Below are 26,409 nucleotides of genomic sequence, written 5' to 3'. Positions count from 1 at the left end.
AGTTAGACATTGTCATTCTCGTTAACCGGATAAGTTTTTCTGGTATACCAAACTCACGCATTGATTGGTATAGTACTGTTCTCTTGACACTCTTGACACTCGTATGCGGCCTTGGAGTCGACGAATAGGTGATGGATTTCAATGTTAAATTCCAATGTTTTCTCGAGGATCTATCTTATTGAATGAATCTGGTCAATTGTTGATTTTTCTGGGGTAAATTCGGCCTGGTATTTTCAAACTATGCCAACTGTGTAAACTTGTAGCCTTTCGTAGAGAATATTTGCTAGTATCTTTTAAGCAATTGTTATCAAGGTTATACCTCTGTAGTTGTCACACTGGAGCTGATTGCCTTTTTTATATAACGGGCATATCACGCCTTAAGACCATTCTCAGGGCACGGTCTCATTTTGCTAGACAAGAAGTAAAAGTTTATGCAGTGCTTGTAGCAGAGCTTCGCCACCATTCTTGTAGAGCTCACTACAAATTTGATCAGTTCCTGGTGCTTTATTATTTTTAAGCTTTTTAATGGCTTAGGCAACCTCTTCAGTTTTTCGTTTGGGTCGAATAGATGCCAATCATTTCAATCTGGATAATGGCCGTTAAATTTTTCGTCGAAAATTTCAACCCATTGGTACAAGATTGAGGCCGTATCACTTAGGATATTTCCTTCTCCATCCTTACAGCTCCCTATTCTTGGTTTAAACTCTTTACTCATTTTGTTTACATTTTTGTAGAGCTTTCGAGTTTCGTTTTCTATGATTTCTTAGCCATTCTATGTTTTCTAACTACTTTTCCTCAAATTGCCTTTTTTTTTCTTCTATTTAATCTTTTTTCTTCCCTTCTTAGGGTCCGGTATTCCTCCTTTGCTGTTCTTATGCATCTAGCTTGATTTGTGTTTAGGTATGCTCTATTTTTATTTTCTGTTGCTTCTTGGTACTCCCCGTCAAACCATTCGTTTTGTCTAACTGGTTTGGTTTTCCCCAATATTTCCGATGCCTTCTCAGTTATTATATTTCTACATTTTGTCCACAATTCCTCCACATTTTCCCCTGCTTCCAAGCTCTCTATTTCCTCATCCGGTTGTCTCCTATACTTTCTCAATGGTTTCAACGCGCAGATTATCAACATTAATTCTGTGTTGTTTCATATGTTTATCCTTCTTTAGGTTTGAAATTCTTTCTCTGATATTTGCCATTACAAAGTGGTCAATATCTATGTTTGGAGCTCGATAGCTTCTAACATCCATGAGGTGTCGGAAGAATGTCATCATCATCATTTTGGCTTTACAAACCTGTGTGGGTCCTAGCCTCACCAAGAATTTTTCTCCAGTCGTCCCTATCCATCGCCTTCCTCCGCCAAGCACGTATTTCCATATTTCTCATGTCTTCGTCGGAAGAATGTCTTGCATCTATTAATCAGGATGTGATCTATCTGGTTAACGGTTTCGTTGTTAGGTGATTTCCATGTTCTTTTGTGTATTATTTTATGGGGAAATCTTGTTCCTCCTACTATCATGTTTTTGGTGCTTGCAAAGTTTATTAGTCTCAATCTGTTATCATTTGATTCTTCATGCAAGCTCTCACATCCTATAGTTGGCTGGAAAAATTGCTCTTTGCCAATTTTTGTATTAAGGTCCCCAGCAATTATGTTCACTTCATGACGTGAACATCGATCATATTCTTTGTCTAAGGTATCGTAGAATTCATCTTTTTCGTCGTCTTCCTTTTCTTCCGCGAGTGCGTGTACACTAAGTAAGCTATAATTAAAGTATTTTCCTTTAAGACGTAGATAACATATTTTGTTATTTATAGGTTTCAAGTTTTTTTTGTTAATTAAATATATTATCTTTCCTTTGTGATTTTTTTTACTTACTGTTGTCAGTTGAAATACTATCATTTAGGTTTTTTTAATACAAATGCCCTGCATGTCGCCTAAGTTGTTTAAGTCACACGTACAAACAAATAAAAATGGATTTATCCTATTTTTCGTGTTTCCGAATTATAATTATTGCATAAGCGACGCTAAATTAGAAACTTCTTAATAGTTTTAGTCAGTAGTTAGTTAGCTATTAGTTCGTAGTTTTGAAAATTTGTACAATCACATATACTTAAACCTCGTAAAAATATATTTTAAAATGAACCTGTGAACTTTTGGTGGCATAGATAATAAAAAAAGTTACATATTTTCCGTTAATTTTAATTTTGAAATTACTCGAGAAAAGTGAATGTCGGTTATGACTTGTCAACCGTCGCGACGGTCGATGTGCTTTTTCTTTTAGTATCTGTTCACCACTTTGAACTTGCAGTCGAAATATTGAAGAATACTGATATTTTTTTGTATTATAGTTATTTATTCAGAAAAGATATAGATATAAAACGCTACAAATAAATAGCTTTCGAATAATATTATCATAATATGCTAAATAAACCTCTCAAACAATCTCAAGAAAATGTTAAATCCAGGTACAAATTTCCTGGAAGTAAAAATCTTCATAACAATAGTTAACTTTTGATTACAATTTCGTATACAAATACGAGCGACCTTCGAACACTACCCACTAATGAGACTTTTACGAGGGACTCGACTTAATTCTTTTTAATCCCCGTACTCGGAAAGAGCGATCGTTCATGGTAATTGTCTGCAAAAGGCCCACGGTTGGAGACGCTATACCGGAATTTATGTGATGGTCTACCTGTATTGTTTTATAATTTATTTCAATTTTTCCGACGGTAGCAAATGACATAATTCATTTTTGATGTAAATAATGTTTTGAGAGAGAACGAATGATTTTTTAGTCAATGCATCATCGTATGTGCTGATAAAGTTTATAAAGCACGAACAATGTGAACAGACTATGAATTCGCTTGTACGCTGTTCTTGTTTTTTTTTATACTTTTTCGGATTCGTTTTCTATCGTTTGTAACTCTTGTTTTATGGTATTACTTCTTTGTCTTTGTGCGTCTTTTTTTTATGAATTGTGCTTTATGTTCTGTACGAGTTTTTTCTAATAGACCTTTCGTTTTTTATCCTGAATATTTTTTAGTTAAATTTTTTCTTTTGAGTTTTGTCTGATCCTTTTATATTTCCAAAATTCCGAAGTTCTTGTGCTTCCTTGGTACGTTTATAGGCTTCAGAAGGTCTCCATTCTTCATAAATTTGTTTTATTTCTTTTTTCACCTCTCAGTCTTTTTTTTAGTTTTTCTCATTTTGCACTAAGCCTTTTTCCATATAGAGCTGCTTATTTGGCTATATTTTGGAACATCAAGTAAAATTTTCTGCAATTGACCGCTGAAGGAAAGATCAAACTAAGACTAGGCATCGGGTGAAAGAAGTTCTCTTGGCTGCGAAATCTACGCCAATGGTTTGACATCAGGAAGGCCAGCAAAATTATGATTAGCACAAAACAGAAAAGAATTCCAGTTGACGGTCGCCAATTTCCAATGAGGAGAGAACACACGAATAATTTTGAACAAAAATGTTTGTTAGCACTTTTTGTGCTATTGAATTTTACCGTCGAGTTGATAACAAGTTTATATAAAAATTGATTTCTTAAGTCTAGCAAATTTTGCGCGTCCGCTGCCACTTCATCCTCCCGCCTTTTCCGTGGCCTTCCTTTAGGTACTGCGCCCTGCATTTTACTATCTAAGGGCTCTTTTCGGTCTCCATTTTCAGCCCATTGAAGTCTCCGAAGTTTAATGAATTCTAAGAGTGGTATTTCTTTGAACAATTGGTAGGGTTTATGGTTGTATTTGGATCTCCATACTCCGTTTTCGTTAACAGGTCCAAATATCTTGCTCAGGACTTTCTTTCAATTATTTCCAGCTTTATTTTTGTGTTTTCTATGTAGCGATTCACTGTTATATATATTGAGGTACTGGTTGATAACAAAAGAAGAGAAATTCAAATGAAAAATATATCGACTGGTCCAAACAAGGCATAAAACCAACAGAGTCAACATTTGTAATAATAAACGCTAAATAATGTAGCGATTATAGCACCATCAGTCTGATGAGCCATGTACTAAAAATTTTCTTAAGAATTCTGCACTAGAGGATTCTAAGTTTGGTTCTAGAAACAACCTTGGAATCAAAGAAGCATTATTCTCTGAGAGTAGTATCCGCCAATCTGTTTCAAGCTGTCGTAAACAAAGTACAAATAGGACAGGGTGGAAGAAGAAAGAAGCGATTGATTCACTGACTGTGGAGTGAAAACTCGTGCATGTCCCGAGGATTCCCATTTTTTATTTGTTTTACCTTTTCTGTTTCTGTGTTTCTATAAATTGTCAAAAATGCTTTCCAAATGCGAAAAGGTTGATCATATTGACGTATTTATTGTTGTTTACAAATTGTAGCTTAACTTTTATAAATTATTTCCCAATTATCGTTTTTTTACTATTTGTCTTCTGACGTTGGTTTCGATTTTTTTACTAATTCAATCCTACTACTAAAAATATTGCGGGAAATTTATAGGTCTATAATTTGATATACACTGATAAAACAGGTATTTTGGACATTCAAGTAAATGTAATAAAGGATACACTATTCGTACAAAAATAGGGGTAAATAAAGAGATATCTGATATAGGATAGGACTGACCACATACATTGTTAGAATACTTGAAATTAAGAAAATGAGGAACGAATATCTATGCGACGTACTTCTTTTATTTGCCATAACTACTCAGTAAAACTTTTATGAATTCTATTACGTTCTTAATTAAATGCTTGAAGAATCTTCTGAGTATGTTAATGATTAACAAATTAAGTAGTAACTCGTTCATATCCCATCATCGTAATTTATATTTATTAATTTTATGTGCGAAAGAGAATGTCTCCGTAATAGGTTACCATAAGCCATAAATGAAAGACTGGCTTTTCGAAATTACACATTTCAAATATTCTCTTCTAATTTATCTGAGTTTGACTATGTGAGAATGAAGATACTTAAGTCAGCTAATTTATTGTTAAGATTTTTTAGGTATTTACTTCAATGAGTAGAACAGAAATTATATATTTTGATTCGAAACCATTAATATTATTGTTATTGAATTATTATTTGGTATTATTTTCTGGTTTGAATAGTCCTGCACAAAGATTCAAAACCGAGTATTCCATTCCTTTTCAAACCGAGTATAAGTTTTCTTTTACTTCTTTGTATAATTCTGTTGTTTAAAGTGAACGTTCTCAATTATAGCCAAAAATAAGAGGTATATACACATACTCCACGTTGAGTTGCACAGTTTTTTGCGTTAATCCACATTTGCATGTGTTTCTTTATCGATACATTTATAGTGAACTAAATTGTTCACTGATCATCTAGATAGGTATCGGTAACTTTTGTTTCATTGTTCAGAATAAAATTGGAAACTATCTTTACAAATTGTTTCCAATGTGTATCCAACTTTTGATTCTACCGACATTTTTTTTCCCTGTAAACTACATTAAAAGTACTTTTGGAATTTCCATCAAACCAATGCCTTTTGCATGCGTCCTCTTCTTTCTAATATAAAAAATGTTCTTAAGTTTATATAAATTTGTACCCATAAATTTATTCATGTCATTTTATCAATTTTTACATATATATTTTTTTAGTTATTTCATATCTTGTTATATAATTATATAATGCTAGTTGTGATTGATAATAATTTATATACTCATTAAATTAATGAAACTACGTTTATCGTTTTGCACCATCGGATAATAAATATCTCATTTATACTTTTTGTATTTTATTCTAATTTACAGCTTTGCATTCCCACAAGTCAATAGTAAATATTGTTTATTTATGTAGGATTTTAGGTCCTACGAAAAAAATGTGTATTATTTTGTAAGGTATAGACATTGTTTAAATCGGACAATGGTATAGACATGGACAAAAATTTGAGTGCACTAGATAACTAAACGATATGAAGCGCCATCTATCCACGTTTTAGGAAACTAACGAAATAAGTTTTACAAACACCTATACTTTTGGCTATCACAAGCTATTATTGATCGTTGAAAGGTCCCAGAAGAGTTTGAGCGACATTTTATAGATTTCTATGCCATCTAATGGAAATTTATGTCTAACATTTTAAAGATTTTTAGACAATTTTAGTAAACCTCTATCTTATTATTATTTATAAATATTAAATATGTTACTAAAACTAAATATTATGTTTATATGCGATTAAGCCAAAATTGATTGTAAAGCGCATTGCGCATGCCTACGGCCTGTGCTAGCTAGACAAAAAATTAGAACGTGTTCTATTTATCTTAGACAAGGAAAGAGAGCAATTTATCGTCAAAATTCATGTTGTCAATGAGTAAAACTCATTGGAGTTTTACTCCTGGAAAAAATCCATCGGAGTTAAAGCATGGAGAAGAGTTACCAGAGACAGGGGCGAATGGAAGATTATTCTGAAGAAGGCTTTGGCTCATAACGAGCTGTAATGCCACTGATGAGGAATGAGTAAAACTTAACTTTATACAATATTTGCTAAGTGTAAAAGTTATTTATTTGGATATAATGATTTGTGATTTATATTTGAATATATTTAATGCTGGACTGAAATATCCAAAGTTAATGCTTTGATATATTTCTTGTTGGCAACATCAAAATTGCGCAAAAATAGCCTTGATGTAAACACTAGACAGATGAGGCTAGGCAAGAGATATGCCATGCAAGGCCTAGATGTAAAGCTATCTAAGTGAAAGCGCCCACCAAACTGGCATGACAAGTAGCACGCGTCTAGCATGTTACTTACAATGTAACCAAATGAGTAGAATGAATGACGTCACTGTCATTTTGGTATGCGCGGAATTATTCGTTTTCATTGGTTACATTTTAATTAACATGCTAGACGCGCGCTACTTGCCATGCCAGTTTGGTGGGCGCTCTCCCTTAATGAAAATTACATTTTTAACTGCTGCATTTCCACTCCGAAAAACGTTTTCAAAAATATAACCAAATGTTTTTAAGCCGGTACTATTTTTCAAAACTAACTGTTGACTTACTACTTGGCTCCGATCTTGTAGGCAATAGCCATTGAAAAAAATCTGAGGCTGGTGTTTGTGCTCTCAAGATATCAAATTCTGATTATTTTGTGTATTAATCGTTTGTTTATATATGCATTAATGTAGAAGTGTCTGTTAATCCGTTAATGTTAGTAATATTCTTGTTGCCCATTTTTAGTATTGGCAATCAGAGCCTGCTGAAGAGTTTGCTACACATTTTACGTATGCTTATTTTCTTTTTCATGTCTATTTGTTTTATAATTATTGATGCATCTTTCCATTGTACTCTGTGCTCATCGCCCCAGGCATGTTTGCATATCGATGATTTGCCGAAGCCTGTTTCATCCTTTTTTACCCTGGCACTTAAGTGGTCTTGCGGTTTCTCTTACATAGAAATTCTTGCATTTATGGGGTATTTTATAGATGCAGTTCTCTCTTGTGTGTTGTTAGGTTCGTTGTTTTGAATATACTTCCTATCCTTTTCGAGAAGCCCTTTACTTGTACTTTAGCCTTTACTTACCCTTGTAGTGTTTTGTTGCTTCCTTTCTTCAATCTTGTGAAAACTCTTTGTACTCTTTTAATTATTTTTTGTTAAAACCTTTGTTTAAACAAGCAGGTTTTTTTTCTTCCTGAAATGAATTTTTATTTCAACAGATGTTTTGGGCTATAGCATATAATGATTTGATAATTCCCCTTTTGATGTTTGCGTGGTAATTTAAGTATCTATTGGTGTAGGTAGGTTTTCTGTAAACTTTGGGTGCATATCCTGTATCCTCTTTTGTGTAAATGTAATTTTCGTTACACTCAATTGTGTTTAATTCCCTATAAACATATTTACCTTTTTTACGTTGTGCTTTTTCTTAGCGATAAAACATGCGAGTCAAAAACTGGGCTGCCGCAACACCTTTTTTCTATACCAGCTCAATCAGTTCATATTTACAAACGTGCTCTAAACCGAGACACTGGCAGCTGGGATGCAATCAACCATCTCGGTCACATAAGCAGAGACGGCACCACAATAACATTAAAATTCTCGGTCAAATAGACCTAGCTGACACTGAGATAAATTTTTTTCTCGGTCACATAGAATGAGTCGGCATGCAACGTGTTAAATAATAAAAAAATAGGAGCGGATTTAAATAAATAAAGAATTCAATAAATTATTTTAATAAAAAAATATATACATTAACTACAATCATTAGTTGTACCAACATCTCCATTGTCACTAAAACATGACAAAATATTTTAAAAAATCATTAAAAAATGAGACTTCGTTTGTAGCAACCAAATATCACCATGGTTTGGATAAACAAAAAGATTTATTCAAAGCTTACTAAACAGAGTAGACACTTTTCCTATTCCTCGTCTTCCGGGGCCAGTAACCGTCTGTTTATGAATTTGTAACAGACCACGATTTTTTCTACCAGAATAATTAAAACCATCGGGCAGATGGAAACCATAATGTTGAATCACCACTTTTACTAAGTATAAGTGAGAACTCAATACGGGAAAATATAATTTGTACCGATCAGAGTAAGCTGAATGGCTAGATACAAGGAAGAGCCGACATACTGCTCTTACAATCGAGTAAAGTCCTTTCCGAATCGGCGAAAACTAAAGAAAACTGCTCTAAAAACGCGAAACACTCCTCCACATTTTCGAAAGCCAACTCTTGAACCAGGAAGTCGATAGAAACGCTCTGGCGATAGCTAAACATAAAAACAAAAGTTAATAAAGTGATTAAAATGGTCACAAGGATGTAAATAGTATTTTAGTTAAAAACTTCAGTGTTGTGTTTGAATACTAAGTAAAATGGGATTTTGTAGTACTAGCTGAAAATTTATAGATATTATCCTCAGTTCCTTCCTTCTTTCTCTTTTTGACCTCTACTGAACCGGACAGTGTTCCAACGCTGAAAATACGGTTCCGACCAGTATAAACTTTGAAATCAATCGATAACATCAGGAAGAGTTAATACATCGAAAAAATAGTACTAGCCTCTGTAAGCTAGGATCATCGCAGGTACAGACATTGCTACATTTCCTGGACATCTTTATACAATAACTAATAAAAAAAAAGGTAGAACAACTTTGGAACACATAAAAAACATGATTTCCGTCTTGGTTTGCTAAAGAAAGTCACTATCACCAAATAAGTCATATCAAACACCTGTCTGAAAAACAAAACCTAATCCCATTTTACTTTTAAGTGCAAGGTTAAATACTTTGTGCTAACAACCACAAAACACGTGTGTGAAAAATTTAAATGAGTGATTATTTACATTCCTTGTGTTTGGTTACTTAAAATACCACAAATGGAAGAAAAATACTGAAACACAAATAAAATCTAATATTTTATGTATTTACGTTTTCCAAGAGTAAGCGCATATGCTATGTCCTAAGCAAACAATCATTATACGATTTATTATATGTAGTAATATGTATATAAAAAATATTTCAAGCTTGAAACTTGACTGAAATCATTAAAAAATCTTAAATAGTATGTATAGTATCTAATATCCAATTTACATTCAGAAAACCAATATCAAAATGGAGTTAATATTACACAATCGTTTAAACAATTATTTAAGGAACAACAAAACACTGAAAACTTTTGTTTTCAAAACTTCCACAAAATTTATAATTTTTTTTATCGCTATAGCTATTTCTGCAAAGTTCCTTTTTAAGTGATCTATTTTTGGTACGCGTTTACACTTAAGTCTTAAACTGAATCAGTTGAGAAGGCGAGAACTGTTTGTCTCAATTGGTCATTCATAATTATGTCAGTATTTTTTAATATGTTGGTTGCCATAGATTCTAATAAAGATAGAAAAAATTATTTTTAAATCTACAAAGCACTTCCACAGTGAAATTTAGCACTTACACAATGGTGTATACAAACTTACTGCCCAACACCTTACATCGGTCAAACTAGTAGAACTTTTAACAAACGTATAGCAGAACATAAAAGGAGTTTCAATAATAGAAAAACAAATTCTACGTACTCATTTCACCTTCTAGACCATAATCATTCTTTTAATAACAGAATTTCAAATTCTTCACATTCAAAAGAAACGCCTTAAGCTATCTTTATTAGGATATATGAAAATTAGCAAATTAAAAAATACAGACATAATTCTGAATGATCAACCTGAGACAAATAGTTCTCCCCTATTCAATTTATTCAGTTAATGAATATAAAGTGTAAACGCTTACAAAAAATTGATCACTTGAGAAAGGCACTCTGCCGATACAGCTGTAGTGATAAAAAATCCATCAATCTAGTAACAGTCGAATCCATCACTTAATTATTTACGATTCTCTATAGAACAAGGAGTGACAAAGAAGTGATACTCACATAATTCACATATGAAAGATATTCACATAATACTTTATCTCTGGAATAGGGTAGGAGTATGAAACACGTAATGTATTATAATGGTACATTGTGTTCAGAATTTATAGGCCATGCTCTTGAATTCTTTCTTATGACGTTGACGTTTCGTCTGCAACTACGGCAAACATCAAAGGTAATGCGGGAGCTGACGTAGACGTATAGTTTATTGTTTTATCGCCAATACTTCATGTTTTAGGACCGTCCTGATCGTACATATTAAAGAAATATGAACACACATTACTGTGCATGGTTAGGACGGTCCTAGAGCAATTCTTGACGACCAACTAATACCTCACGTCTCACAAATACGTTCCTCCCACTCGTCTATATTCTCTGGAGCCTAGACTTAGCTGCCGTAGCTGCAGAGAAAACGGGATAAAATAATTCTTGAGCACAGTCTATAAATCCTTAATGCAAAGTACAATTATTCCATTGTGTTACTAAGGGAAAATTGGGATAACATAATTAAAAAGAGTATGGAGTTGAAATCTGCAATATAGTTTTTCTAAACGAACAACTTTGTATCAAAAAGAAACAATTGAATATGGAAAAGTGTGAGTGTTTTCACTCTTAAACATAACTACATATTTTAACAAATTCTACCATAAAAAGATACTTAAAAATCATTTAATGTATTACAATAAAATATTCTACGCATCGAATATTATTTGATACATTTTTTAAGTAAAATATATCAAATGTATTGAGGGAAAGATACCTTACGTAGTAATTGAAGAAGTCTTGCTTATTTGGACAACAAAATTATACTCAACAACAATATCAACTGTATGACAAATCAGCCAAAATTTTTAAAACACAATACACAAAAAAAAAGTATGCCAAACATACTACTGGGTGAATGGATAATATTAAAAACATCGAAAAAGTAGTAGGTGTCAGCAGAAGCTACGAATGTTGTAAGTAAATTTCTCATCTTTTCCAAACAACCATCCCATAATATTACATTAATAGTAAACAGATACCTATAGAAGGAATATGCAACACCTGTAAATTTATATCTTAAGAATTTCATAAACAGAAATGTACCATGCTACACATTTATAAATCAATCATCAATAAATATTCTAAGGACCTTGTCAGTGTAGTAGAAGAAGAATGCCTAGATCTTGATTTTTTAAATATGTTATGACGGTGTATTGTTAAATAAATTCTTGCATTAAATCTTAGAATTTGTATCTTTTATGTTGTTTATGCTCACTTCAAATACTGCCTACGTTTATTTATACAGATACAATGACAGCGATACTGCCATATTGCCAACACAAGAAAAATCAACAAAAGTTTACAACACTTTGCAAATAAACAGACAAAATGTTGACTTTATGCCATGAAAATACTAAATTGTTTAACACTAGTCAGGAATAACAGAATAAAACCGAAAAGTTCTAAGTCATGTGACAAATTAACAATTCCATCTTATGATGGTGTATTTATTGTTAAATAAATCCTACAATTACAAACACAAGAAAATCCAACTGAAGTTGGTGAAGACAAAGGCAAGATTCTGCTCTGCTCTGACTGTAGTCACAGAATGAACTTCAAATTATGGCGACTTAATAAAAGTCCCCAGAAATCCAAAACCATGAAATTTATGAAGGAAGAATTTAGAGTGATTAGTTCCTCTAAACCAGAATGGCACAAATATAAATCTAGTTGAGTGAAGTAGAGTACCTATGGGTAATAGTAAACTTGAGACTTGGAATCAGCAGATAGAATGAAAACCAAGAGAGTAGTAGCCAAAGGCACTCTTGAAATATGTGGGGTTTAAAACCAGACATAACATGGCTACAATGCGTAAAGTTGTTTGCTAATAGGTCAGGAAAGGAAACACTAAATACTAATTTTTCGCAGCAAGATGATTCGCTGTGAAACTTTTTGCATACTTTTCAGGGATGTGTTAGGAAAGTTTATAAACAAAATTCATGGTGGTAAATGAACATTGTATTTTGGGCATAAGAAAAATGCATTTCCAAAGTGCATAGAAAATGAAAAATTTGCAGCTACGAAAATATCTACAGGAATGAGTTTAACTTTGTCACTCGGGGGGTTTTCGAGGTCGCTAAACACGAATATGATAACGACAATGGTCATCGAGCTACCTGGTGCACAAGGTGAACCTCGTTTTCTAAGTGTTATGTTAGTTAAGTGTTAGTTTCATTCGAAATCAGTCCAAAGTCATTAGTAGGGGGGCTTTCGAGGTATATGAACACGAATATTACGACCGCTATGATCCTCGAGCTACCTGGAGCCCAGTGTGGACCTCGTCTCCTGGAGTTTTTTGTTATTTTTATTCGAAATCGGTCAAAAGTCATTACTCAGTGGATTTTAGGGTTGCTCACACATATTACGATGGTGATAATCTACAAGGTATCTGGTGGCCAACGCATACCTCGTCTCCTGAAGTTTTCGTTAATTTGTTATTTAAGATTTTTATTAACATTAACCTCCAGGAGACGAGATTACTCTGGGCACCAAATACCTTCGAGTCCATCGTCGTCTTATATTCGAGTCCAACGACCTTAAAACCCCCCCGGGTAATGACTTTTGACTTATTTCGAATGAAAATAACATAAAACTCCAGTAGACGAGGTCCACCCTCCACCAGGTAGGTCCTATGGAAAATTGGTAGGTTTAGTGCTTCATTTCCTAGCCTATAAGTAGAAATACAAAGTGAACAATCACAAGCGTTTGAAACAGACTGCGACAGGGAAATGCGGTGTCGTGCTTCCTTTTCAAAATATTCCTGGAAAAAGCGCTTAGAGACGCCATAATAGACAACAGAGAAAATATTTTTAATAAATTCCTGCAAATTATGGTCTACGCAGATTATCTAGACCAAGTGATCATACAACACGCTAGAATAAATGTACACCACTTTTTTAAATGTCTCAAAAATATGGGCCATCAAATAAATGAGAAAAAAAACCAAAATGATGGCATCAACAACAGAGCCAGAAACATTGGTCACCAATTCACTGTTGATGACTCTAGCTTTGAATTTACTGTATCTACTTTGCATTTACATACATAAACAATAAAAAAAAACTAAAATAACCCTTTTTCCAAGGATTTCAATATCAACCAGCCACAACAAAAGACCGCTTTACAGATCACAAGAAAACTTGCTGCAAACTTATCCTAACTTATAAACTTTTGTATTTTTTTTTTAATTACTTATTGCTGTTTATTTAACACTATTTAGTAAATTTCGAAATGCCAAGACTATTATATTATTATAAATCCGTGTCAATCAGTGATTATGACATTCAACATTGTGGAAAAATCAAACTTCCTACAAATTCCCCTAGACTTGCATGAAAACTTGCAGAGAAAATGGCACCAAACCGATTATCGCGCAATTGCAAGAAATAATCAGCTGACGACATACTGCACATGTCTTTAGGCAACTTTCTTGCGTCTTGCAGGTGTAATTGCAAGCTGTAAAACAGACTTAAGAATAAAAAACCTTCCCTAAACATGTTGGTTGGTTATTGAAGAAAAACTGTGCTTTGGCTTCCTTGAGAAAATAACTAGTGGAAAAAACACGAACAGAATGTAGCAGCTTGATGGAAGCAAGAGTTTTGTTTTTTAAGTTCTAGAAAACACAAACAACATAAAGTCAACTGTCCGTTTAGTGAAAAACCGCCATTAGGCTATTTATTGTTAAGTAAAACATCATTCACATTCATCATCACACTCAATTTGACTAACTAAAGTGTAGCTAAGGATTGGAATAAAACTTACAACATTGGAACATGATCTTGTTGAGGTATTAAAACTTCACTGAATTTTAATTCGAATAAAGATTAATAATCTGCGACACTTTTTTATAGTTCATAGTAGTTCGTTATTATTATCACAACTTAGTGATATTTAGAAGAGTGTAGTCAAATTTAAAACAACACCCTTTCAATATAACAATTTTAGTAATAAAAATATTTAAATACATACCTTTTTATAATGCATTTTAAATAATCTTTGCGCTCTCTTTCAATGAACCAGTTTAAGAGGTAGCCGGTCATGAAGGGAGCTCTACAGTAAAGAAAAAAGAATTTATGAAAATTGCCCGAACCCCAAGCCGACCGAATTTTTAATGCAAACGATATGCATTCGTCAGACTTTTCTTCTTTTGTGAGAGATTTCATGACGGTCATGATATCTGAAAAAGAAAAAAAAATAAACTTAACTGATTGTTTTTATTTAGACTGCGCGTCCATTGAAGGGGAACACTAGATAAGTATATGAAATTTGTTTTCAATTTTATTACATTCTTCATATTTTTAAATATACAATTTCTAACTTGAATTAGTCGTTGACATCTAAGTTCAAAACGTTTATTAAAAAAAAGTTTTTCAAACATATATTTCGAGTAAATCGTTGTAAAGTTTGTTGCTGATTAAGTCGTTATGTACTATAAATGTTGCTCGAATTATTGCGTAAACTATTGAAATTTTCATCGAAATTATTTACAAAATAAACGTTTGAAAAAGGGATATGCCTCCTTCATGCGAATTGAAGGAGAAAACTCTACGTTCTTTGACATTAATAGTGGTCTAAGACAGGGACGCGTTTGAGTGTCTCCTCTTTAATATTGCATTGAAAAAGGCAAACAGACAATTAAATATTAGAATGAATGGAACTATCTTTAATAGATCGACGCAAATTCTCGCATTCGCTGACGATATAGTTATAGTGGGCAGAATTATGAGAGACATGGTACAGTGTTTTACAAGGCTTGCGAACGCGACAAGTGAATTGGAACTTGTGGTAAACGAGGAAAAAACCAAATATATGTTGGTTTCTAAAAACCCCCGAAATACCCAACAGAGAATTCAAATTAACAACCATACCTTTGAGCAAGTGAAAGAATTCACATATCTTGGATCGATGGTAAACGCAACAAACACGACAAGCGACGAAATAAAAAGACGCATAGCAATAGCAAACAGAACTGTTCACTGTCTCCAAAAACATTTAAAAAATAAAAATATAAAACGTGCAGTAAAGCTCAATATATACAAGACCTTAATAAGACCGGTTTTGATATATGGGGCTGAAACGTGGACCTTATGTCAAAATGATGAAAGACATGAACAATGCAGTGATGAACAACAAATAATACTAATCGCACAGAATGAATGTTCATAACCAAAAGTCCTTATTTTTATTTATTCAAATAAGGACTTATTTGACACAAAACAATTAAAAAAAATCAATATTTTTAACTTCTTATGGGACAAATACACACAAATTGGAAATGTTTGTAAAGGTTTTTAAAACCCCCGCCCATTGTGACGTCAGACTTAGGTAGTTCATTATGATCATACTAACGGCCAGTGATCTATTTATATGACGGATCCAAATTCAAAAATGCAAATATTTAAAATAATTTCATGAAGAACAATATTACTGATAATTATGTATCAGTAAAATTTTGAAATTTGAAAAAAAAAAATAATTTGGGCGTTAATTGGTTTATTACGGTATTGGACGGTAAAGAGTTTGTGTGGTTACTGTATGATCCTAAAACCAGATTATCTAAGAGATGTTTATTTTTCATTACAATAAATTTGTATAATCCGTTGCAAGATAATTCGGATGGAATTCCCCAGATTAAGAGACTGAGCCGATATTAAGCACAAAATGACTACTCCCTTTTAGAAAATTTCTTGGAATTTTATTCAGGTAAAATATCAAATCACTAAATGGGCTTCTGTGAGTAGAAAGTTTATTTGAAAAGAACTTCATTTTTCTTTTGTCGTTAATTTAGAACAGAAGTCAGTGTAATAACTATAAATATGAGTGATATAGAAATGATTAGTGACGATGTCCTGTACATTCCTGCCACTATTTCAGAAAGTGAAGACGAGTCTGAACCTGAAAAACGTTCTGGTTATATTCATCTCACACACGATGCAAAGCAAATCGAGCTTAACGTTTACAACGATAAATACTCGTTAAAAATACTCTTTAGTTAACCTTAAGTTTTCCAAAACTTTCGTCTAAACTGATAAAATCAGATTTGTAGAACATGAAAACAATCGATATCACGTGGGGCGAACTCTCACCCCACATACATTTCCGCGAAATCCGACGAGAATATTTAATTTTCTGTTCGCGGTATTTTGGATTTTACTACTTATTTGTGCTCTTAATACACCAACTACCAATGTCCTAAACCGTCAAAGCGATTGATTAAACTTAATTACAGATATTAATAAAAACGTTATACCCGGGGCGAAAATTCGCCCCACCCGGTATTAGGAAGATAAATCATATTTAGCGATTAATTAATTCATAAAAAACACAGAATTCCGAGCAGAATTCCTTAAAAAGTAAAATTACATATTTTTTCTTAGGTATTCTTTCGACGATGGTTAAATCAGAAGCAATCAAAAAGACGGTTTTTTGACACAAGCGCCATGATCCACTGTGTACGAACTTATAAAAGACGGTCAAAAAAAAAAAAATCTGGTGCCCATCGAGTATTATCGAATTTTCATTTATCAGCTATACGAGAAACAACATATCATATGTATTCAGTGAATAACTTATTAAATTTAAATAAACTTTTGTATGAATTAAGAAACAAACAAATAATCCCGAGTGCCATCAAACAACTTTTTGGAGGTTTTTAAAATCTAATGGTTTTATGTTTAAAACAGTGAATAAATGGCAAGCAATTATGGAATCCAGTCGTTAAATAAAGTGTAGGTTCGATTATTTGGAGAGTCTAAGGTCTTTTAGGAGTGAAGGGAAGAACTCGTATTATTTGGATGAAACTTGCTTCGAAACCCACGATATAGTTAATAAATGTTGGACCGATGGTAGAAAAAATTGCGTCACCAATGTTTCTCCCTCTAGAGGGAAGAGCATTTGTATTTTACATTGTGGGGGAGAATCAGGATGTGTTCAGTCAGGATAAGAGCGTAAGTGATTGTCGCTTAGATTATCAGCAAGATATGGACAGTACTTTGTTTGAAAAGTGGTTTGAGCAGCAATTACTACCTAAATTAAAAAGAAATAGCGTTATTATTTTGGATAATGCTCCGTATCATTGTAGACTAAAGAGCAAAATTCCAAATACTACTTCAAACAAAGCTGAAATTCAAGAATTTTTATCAAAACATGAAATATATTTCATGGATTCTTACACAAAAAAACAAACTTGTAGAACTATTAAAATTAGTTAAATGTGAAAAAAATTATGTTATCGACAGGCTAGCTGAGAATTGTGACCATAAAGTATTAAGATTACTTCCTTACTATTGTGTACTGAATCCAACAGAATTGTTGTGGTCTCAATTAAAAAGTAATGTGAGGAAAAATAATAATTCTCCGAAATCATTTTCGACTATTGTAGATTTAATTAAGACTGAATGTAATATTACAGCAGATAATTGGAAAAAATGTATACAGCATGTCAAAAAGCTAGAAAAAAATACTTACAGTTCCAAAACATTATAGAGTAGTTATATATTCAAACGATAACGATGATAGTGATATCAATTTAAATGTAGACGATAGTTAAGTTTAATTTTTTTTTTGTATTTTTTCACTATGTTAACAATATATTTTAATATAAAAATATTACTTATATGTATTTTTCTTTTACTTTGTGGGATTGCCGTAATTTTGATAAAATGTATCAGTATATAAGTCCGACCCTGTATACAACTATACCTAGAGGATTAAATCCGAAATATCTGGCAACAAACAGTACATTTCATTAATTTTTATATTAATATAAATCTCAATCACTTTATTCATATTCAATAAAATATTGGAGATAATTTTAATTTGGAGAATATGACTGAAAATATATAGTGTTCCACTTTAATTTACGAGCAGTGCATTTTTTAAAATTGTTTTAAATAAATGTTTTATTATAGTCATCCAATAATTTTCATTGGAAAATTTACCTAGGGTGTTCTTGACGAATATATAATAAAGAATCCTGTAAGCTACAAATTCAGTACGATTTGAACCCCCTATATTTTGATATAACAAAATCAGTTGAGCCTGACATTGATTAAATTCTTCATGATCTCCCTTTTCGATGGCTATCCGGGCATGAGTTTCATAAACTTCTACAGTGAATTCGTTCCTTATTCCTTGGACCTGTAAGAAAATAATACATTGAATATAAGTATATGTGGAGCTTGTAGTTAATATCTAACAAGTATGTATGTATACATCAATGTATAAAAAAACATAATTACAGCATCTTATTACATGTTACATTTTGATTAGAACAGATTTAAAATACACTCGCGATCATAAAATCTGGGTCACCTTGAAAATCACCGATATTTCATTTTTAACGAGATTTATCGTAAATAATAATAACACAAATACAAACTAATGCATGTTTCTGAGAATTGTTGTCGGCTTAGCGGCTTCCTTTGCAACAAAGAATTCCAATTTTGCGGAAAAGTGCACACTTCTCAAAATGAACGGTAGCGGTAACTGCCGCTTCCTTTAAATGTCTCATTTGTGCTTCGACTTTCTGTTCAAACGCAACGAACAAACGTTTATTGTTGCCACCATTAGTGTTTGTTTATTAGTGCCATTATTATTGTTTATTTTTTACCAAAAAAACCCTTGACTGTTGTTGAAACGGCACAAATTGTTGCGCTTGTGAAAGACGGTCACACTCGACGGCAAGTCGCAAGAACTGTTAGCGTAAGTCTTTCTACGGTTCAACGAGTGCTTCAACGCTTTCAGAAGACGGGTTTGCTTTCCAGACGACCTGGCCCTGAACGAAGAACGACCACAGCACGAGATGACCGTTTTCTTGTGTTTCAGGCTTTACGAAACCGGACCTCAACTGCGATTATGCATCGAAATCGTCTACAGGAAGTATGAATTCGCAATGTTAGCGTTGCAACAGTCAGGAGAAGACTTCGTTTTTTTGGACTATCTTCTCGGGTAATGGCTACAGGACAGCCACTTCGCCTGGCGCATCGAGTAGCACGACTAGCTTTTGCTCGACAATACGCGCGTTTGGGAATTAACAATTGGAGCAAAGAGTTATTCTCAGATGAATCCCGTTTCTGCCTAACAAATTGTTTTTGGCCAAGAGTAGCAAGTTTTTCAAGGATAATTCAAGTACATGTTTCCAGCAAAACGGGACTACTTCTCTGACATCAATTACTGTGGTAAAAGGATTATTCCCGTGTATCATATAGACATCATTAACTAGCCTCTCCATAGACCTCAATTATCTTAGAATGAATTTTTTTCAATCTTGCTGAGTGAATAATGAATCAAGTTTCTGATAAGGACCTAATGTGTCTTGTTTACATAACATGGTTTCATAAGAAATGTTTGTTGGATGGTTCTTATGCTTACCTTAAGAGAAGTACATGGTTTTTTAAACTTTTTCAAAAAAATCTATCTTATAAGGCACCCGCCGATTGTAAGTGGCATAAATTTTGGCTTGATAATCTCTAACAGACATTTAAAAACACATGATAATGCTGGTAAATAATAATTTAACCTTTTACAGTCATTTAGAGGTTGAAACTAGACTCATTTTAGAAAAAAAATCAGGTTAATTGATTTTTCCTGTTATTTTCAATTAGAAATGAGGTGAACAAGAAAAAAAACAAAGTTACATACAGAAACCTCATAAGTTAACAATTGCCCATTTTTAGATTTATGAAGATTTGGGTTGAAATATTGTTCTGAATGATCTAGCAAAACACCAGAGTCATGAAAACTATGCTTTGACATGTTTTCTTCAAAGTAATAATTAAATAAATACTAAGAAAGAAAAAATATGTACTAAGCATCAAAGTTTTTTCACTCTCCTAAAAAAATTTTGACTTATCGAGGTTAAAAGGCAATGGTTCTTAGATACAAAAGGCAAGATATTTTAAAAATCAATAAAAAACAATATATTACCGTTAAATCTTGACGAATGGACTTCAGTTGATCACACGCGTAGAAATAATCCTGCTTTTGTACCCATTTATCCTTAACATTCTGTAACGATAATTTAAGGACTTCGATTGGCCGGATTTCACACGGATTTACGGCTTTTGTCAGTCGAAGGAATGATTTTTCTAAATCCTGACAAGTACCCACAATGTGACCATCCGACCATTCAAAGTTCCCACTTAAATTGTTATCATCAGAAAACTTATCAATAACAAAACTTGCATTTTTCTCATATCCATTATTAACATTAGATTTGTTGTTACCAAACCTAGCAGCTCTTTGCTGTAGGACTTCTTTATTTTCTTCAACTTCACTGCCAAAAGTTGAATAGAAACTAGATTTTTTGTCTTTTGGTTTCTGTTTCTTAGATGACTTTTGATTTTTATTCTTTGAAACACCTAACCTGTCAGATATTTTGTTCTTGCTCCGTCTTGAAGATTTTGAATCGCTTTTGTAGCTATCTTCACTACTGGAGGTAGAAGTGTCACTGAAAATAAAAATTAACCTATACAGAAAAAACCAAACAAATGTAACTATCAAACATTAAGATTAAGACGTGCCACATATAATTTCTTGTAAACATACTCAGAACAAAAATTTGGTTTTAATCAGTGTGAAACATAAGAAGTTTGCTTTGCAATGTTTGTCTAATGCACTTATTATGAAGCAGGTAATCCAAAAGTGAATTGTTGTCATTAATAAACGTTTTAGCAATATATCTCAATATATATATATATATATATACATATATATCTTCTTCTGAGGTATACCCATCATTAATTTAAGTAGCTAAGAAGATCAAAAAGATGAGCAACATACACAATCAACATCAAAACATATTGCAGAGCGAATTTTGATCACTATGATGGCACAACTACAGATAGTGTCAAAAGAGACAAACATATGACAGAAAAAAATGAAATGTGAGTATGTTTAAGAACCCAACAAAGAAACAATATTACCAAAATGTTATACATGGAAAACTCATTGGACACAGAGAAGTAGACTGCAGATGAGGAATGGAAACAAAAAATGAAAGTGGTAATTAAGTGATCAGAAAAGATACAGGCGAACAACAGATCCGAAAGTAGAACTTTTACAAAATAATAAAAGAAACCACAGAGACAGACCAAGGCTGATGTTATACAAAGACAAGGAAGGACATACGAGGTATGTTCAAGAAATACTCAGAATTTTCGTTTTTTGAAAAAAATATTTATTTATTCATCTACATCAATGTTGTCTCCTTCAAAGTAGTCCCCATGAGATATTATGCACATGTGCCAACGCATCTGACAATCCTTGAAACACTTCTCAAACTCGATTTTTGGGATAGCCTTTAGTTCTATCAATGATGTGCTTTTAATGTCATCCATACTTGGCCCTTAAAGTTTTCTTTATTTTTGGAAATAGGAAAAAGTCACACGGAACCATGTCTAACGAATATGGAGGCTGGGGCATCCAATTAAGTGTAAGCTGCTGCATTATCGTGATGCAAAAGCCATGAATTGTTTTTAGACAAATCCAATCCATACTTCTATACTTCAACGAGCGTTCGATGTTGGAAATTTTTACGGGAGTGAATCGGCAAAATCATTACATATGTAAGATATAGGTAAGAGAGAGAAGGAAGATATATTTTCTCTCTCGAGAATAAAAATGTTCCTTGTGTAAATATATTTCATATTTATTAAGATTATTATTATTTTTTTTTATTCTTATTATTATCATGGTAAATTAAACATATGCGTAAGTAAGTTATGAATATTGCATTTTAATTTGTATTGTATTATTATATTGAATTATGTTGCAGTGTATTGTATTGTATTTTTATATTAATAACAAAATAAACAATGAATTTTACTGCAGAGTATGTGTAAAAAAATTTTTTTGCATTCAACTCCTTTCATACACATATGAAAATAAAAATATACATTTTCATCAAAATATTGATTCAATCCTTCATTTACTATACTCCTATTACAGGTTAAATTTTGTTTATATACAGCAAATGATGCACCATATACATATATACCTAATACTGTTTCTCTTTCTGCTTTCTCTTACCTATAGCATTACATATGTAATGATTGTGCAGATTGACTCCCATATAAATTTGTAAAGGTGAACGCGTTTATACTAGTATAAGCCGCGCCCGTTTTTTTCAGATTACTTTATTAGTACTCTTTGTTGACCGTTTGACCTCGCGACAAAAATTCATGGTGCACTATGCCAATAAAATCAAAAAACACAGTGAGCATAATCTTCATGTTCAAACGCACTTGTCGAGTCTTTTTTGGCCTTGGCGAACCAGTATGCCTCCACTGGGATGATTGAACCTCAGTTTTGACGTCATATCCATAAACCCATGTTCTTCTGAGCAACTTCCACCACTGTTTTTGTTTAAAATTCAACAATTTTGGAACAAATTTTGCTCACACGCGTTACCCAAAACTTTTGAAAAAATGTCATGCCATGAGCCAATTGATATACCAACTTCGGCGACTTCTCTGATTCTGATTCAGCGGTTGTTCATAACCATTTCTGAATGGATAAATTCCTTGATCCATTTTTTTAAATAAATGAAAATCGCCAAGCTCATAAAAACTGTCGAACCTTAGTGGCGGCCACAGAAATAAGGTAAACAATAATATACATGCACATTTTTTTTTAACTTTAAAGCATGTATACCAGCAATAAATTTTTTTTGACAATTGGACTCTCCAAATCCATGAAATTAAAAAATTTCGGGTATTTTTTGAACACACCTCGTATAATGGCGGAGAAACAAAATATTAAAAGTAGATGGAGAGAATCCTTTCAGAAAAGTCTAAACACTGACATCGATAATAAACAAAGCAAAACAATATACTACATAATGGAGCAGCATTTCGAAAAATCCCAGCTATGAAGAAGTGGTACATACAGATAATACTAAATTTTATTGTGCCATTGAAATCAACGTTTCGGCAGGTAACCCTTGCCTTTGACAAGATTCTAAAATGAACAAGATTAGAAACAAAAGGTTATCGTAAACTATATAAAAAACTTCCCAAAACATAAAACGGGACACTGACATTAATGAATTGACAGAAGTAAAAATTAATATTGGATATATTATGGTTTACTCAGTAAATGATATATATAAATACCTATATTAATGACAGTAAACCTTACTGTCATTAATATATAATTATTTTTATATGGGCATATCATTGGTGTTTTCGAAAAAGATAAATAAACATCTTTATCTGTATAGACACTACAATATAGTTACCTGTAAGATCCATTTTTCCTAGGACTCCTTGACGTTGATTTCTTTCTTGCTACAGGTGACCTAGACCTAGACCTAGAAGAAGACTTACTCTTTCCTCTTAAAGTACTTGCAATACTTGACCTTGAACCCAATCTAGCTCCCAAACCAGGTGATAGTCCTTTTTTATTGTTGTTCTGAAATTGGCTCAACTGTCCCGGCACAGTTTTGACTTGACCTGTGAAAGGTTGTCTTTCACTGTGAATGTTAGGTAGAGGTTCTTTACACCAATCTTTATAAAGTTGGCCATTTTGGCATGCTTGAGTTATTTTTCCTTTTAAAATTATTTGAACTTGATTTTTATCAAATTCAGTCCTGCATTTTGCATAACTGCGAAGTACATAGTCCTTTAGAGATTCAGGCCAATCTTCAGAAGGATTACATAATCCATTCTGTGACATACAGTCTTGTGGTTCTTGAGGGGGCAATGGTGGATTCACATCGACTGGCATAGGGGGTAGTGGTGGTTCAGGTGGAAGTTCAGGTGGAGGAGGTGCAGGTTTGGGAAGAGATAACTCCGGTGGAGGCAGTGGAGGAGTGTTATTCATATTCATATTCAAGTTTTGATTATTGATGGTATTGTTTTGATTATTCTTGTTCCTTTTCCTTCTTTTCTTAGCAGCACCACTAGTTGAAGAGTGTAACTTCATTATGGGATTACTATTAGGATTAGGCAACCGTTTACTATTTAACTGAAACCGAATATGGCCAAATTGCTTTGGTGAATTCAATAGAGGAGATCTAATATTATTAGACATAGCAGAGGGCAATGGCGGATTTGGAGAACCTGGAGGCAAAGGTGGCTGAACTGAGTCATCCTTTTTATTAAATTGATTATGATAAGCTGGATAGGGGCTTGACATAAAGAGATATGGATAATATTGGGCATATTGTTGATAGTAGGATACATAATTATTATAATTAGCCCAATTTTGGTTTTGTAAAAATAAATTGGCTGTTTGAGGATGTTCTGTAGCTGGTGGAGGCGGTGGTGGACTGGAAGGTGGCTCTGGAGGCAAAGGTGGATTGTCGATAGTACCTGGTGGAGGTGGAATTGATGCTACTTCTGTATCATTCATTTTTAATGACCTATAAAGAAAATTACCTTGTTGGAAATAATATATTAATGTTAAAAAACAGAATGTTCACCCCCACTAAGTGGGTGTGAGAATTTGTCTCAATTCCATCCAATAATTATAAAAAAATAAATAGTAAATATAATGATTTGCAAAAAATCTAGTAAAATATCCATAAATATCTCTACTAATATATCACAATTATCTGTCATAAAAGACAAGATGTTTCTATTTTTTTTTTTTTTTTAATATTTCAAATGGTAGAGTTTCTGCACCAGAATTACTGCATAAAGTTAATATTGTTTCCTCCGGAATAATAAAGTCTGCCAGTTTCTGATTCACCATACTACTTAATTAGTTTTTCACACTTTTAATAACTGTGGTAACTTTTGATTTCTGTAACAGAGCAATGGTAAGTCTTGACATATCAAAGAAATTGGTGAAACAAGTCAAAGATAAAAAAAAAATAATGAAGGGTAAAAGTTCAAGGTCATTAGAGAGACCATTATCTGCAAACTGCAGTTTTAAACAAGGAGACATACTATCTTGCATTCAAATGCTCTTCATGATCATGAAATGCTAAGAATACTGTGATTAGCTCCTTACCAGAAGCTGGCTGATGTCTTGTCTGCCACCCTCGAATATGAATCAGCTACGCAGGCCTCTGGTGGGTAGAATTAAGTTAGCACTGTAAGAGAGGAAGACAAATTTGGCCAGCTTGTTAATCTGATGGAAGAGCTAGAATCATAACACCAAAAAAGAATCCAAAAATGAAAGATATAAAATAGAGAAATTAAAACTTTACATCAAAAATGCAGAATATAGAAAATTAACAGAAAAATTGAAAATCAACAAAAACATGGAAATATTGGTAAAATGGAAATTACATAAAAAATAATCTTTTCCAGAGAAAAAAAATCACTGTACAATCATCATTGATAAAAACTTCATCTCACTAGAGATCCTAACACTAGTAGGATTAGTTTTGTTATATCTATCACTGTTTTATTTAAATGACAATGTTTATTTCTTTCAAATAGTCAATCAGTAAGTTAATAATTATTCTCATCTCATACAAAGATATAAACTACATTATCATATTACAATAAATTTGGATTTATGACAGATGAATTAAATAGGTCAATCAATGAAAATACCGTTGTAAAATCTAATTTTAATAAAATGAAAACATAAAAATTTATGTTTATATAATTTTCATAAATATTTCATGTCCTAATATACATTTTCTCGATAATTTTATATTCACCAAAGGCAATTCTTCACCAGTGAATATTTGTTAGTACTTAACTGATATTTTATAAATATACAACTAGCATGAATTTAAGTGAATAATTTTACTGAGAAAGCATATAATAATTGGATAGATTGTTAAATATTAAAATTAATTATATCAACTCCCATGATAATGCGGTCGCCATTTTGATTGCCTTACCTAGAAAATAAAACTTCACTGTAGCCTTATTAAATCGTAAATAAACACTAAAAAATAATATGTAAGTAAGTAAACCGATTCTTAAATATATTAATTTCCGTAAAAAAAGAAGTTTAAAATCACTTTAAGATACTTTTAACACTATTCACTTCACTAATTCAGCATTGACATGAAAATATATCCAATGACGTAAACTAATGAAAGTAGGAAG

At 32.6% G+C, this 26,409-nt stretch overlaps 1 protein-coding gene across 1 annotated transcript; it reads right to left on the bottom strand.

The window, feature by feature from the left end:
• Nucleotides 1–8,145: 8,145 nt before the first annotated feature.
• LOC140432604 (leukocyte receptor cluster member 8 homolog) lies at nucleotides 8,146–26,409 on the bottom strand. Its single transcript, XM_072520621.1, has 6 exons — nucleotides 26,199–26,409; nucleotides 23,634–24,758; nucleotides 20,321–20,843; nucleotides 18,334–18,532; nucleotides 14,363–14,570; nucleotides 8,146–8,703 (listed from the first exon to the last, which is right to left on the bottom strand). Exons 2-6 carry the CDS (start codon nucleotides 24,746–24,748, stop codon nucleotides 8,541–8,543), a joined length of 2,208 nt encoding a protein of 735 aa, XP_072376722.1. The 5' UTR covers nucleotides 24,749–24,758; nucleotides 26,199–26,409; the 3' UTR covers nucleotides 8,146–8,540.

This window comes from Diabrotica undecimpunctata, chromosome 1 (assembly GCF_040954645.1).
Source record: "Diabrotica undecimpunctata isolate CICGRU chromosome 1, icDiaUnde3, whole genome shotgun sequence".
NCBI lineage: Eukaryota > Metazoa > Arthropoda > Insecta > Coleoptera > Chrysomelidae > Diabrotica > Diabrotica undecimpunctata.
This window is presented reverse-complemented; position numbering and strand designations above follow the sequence as displayed.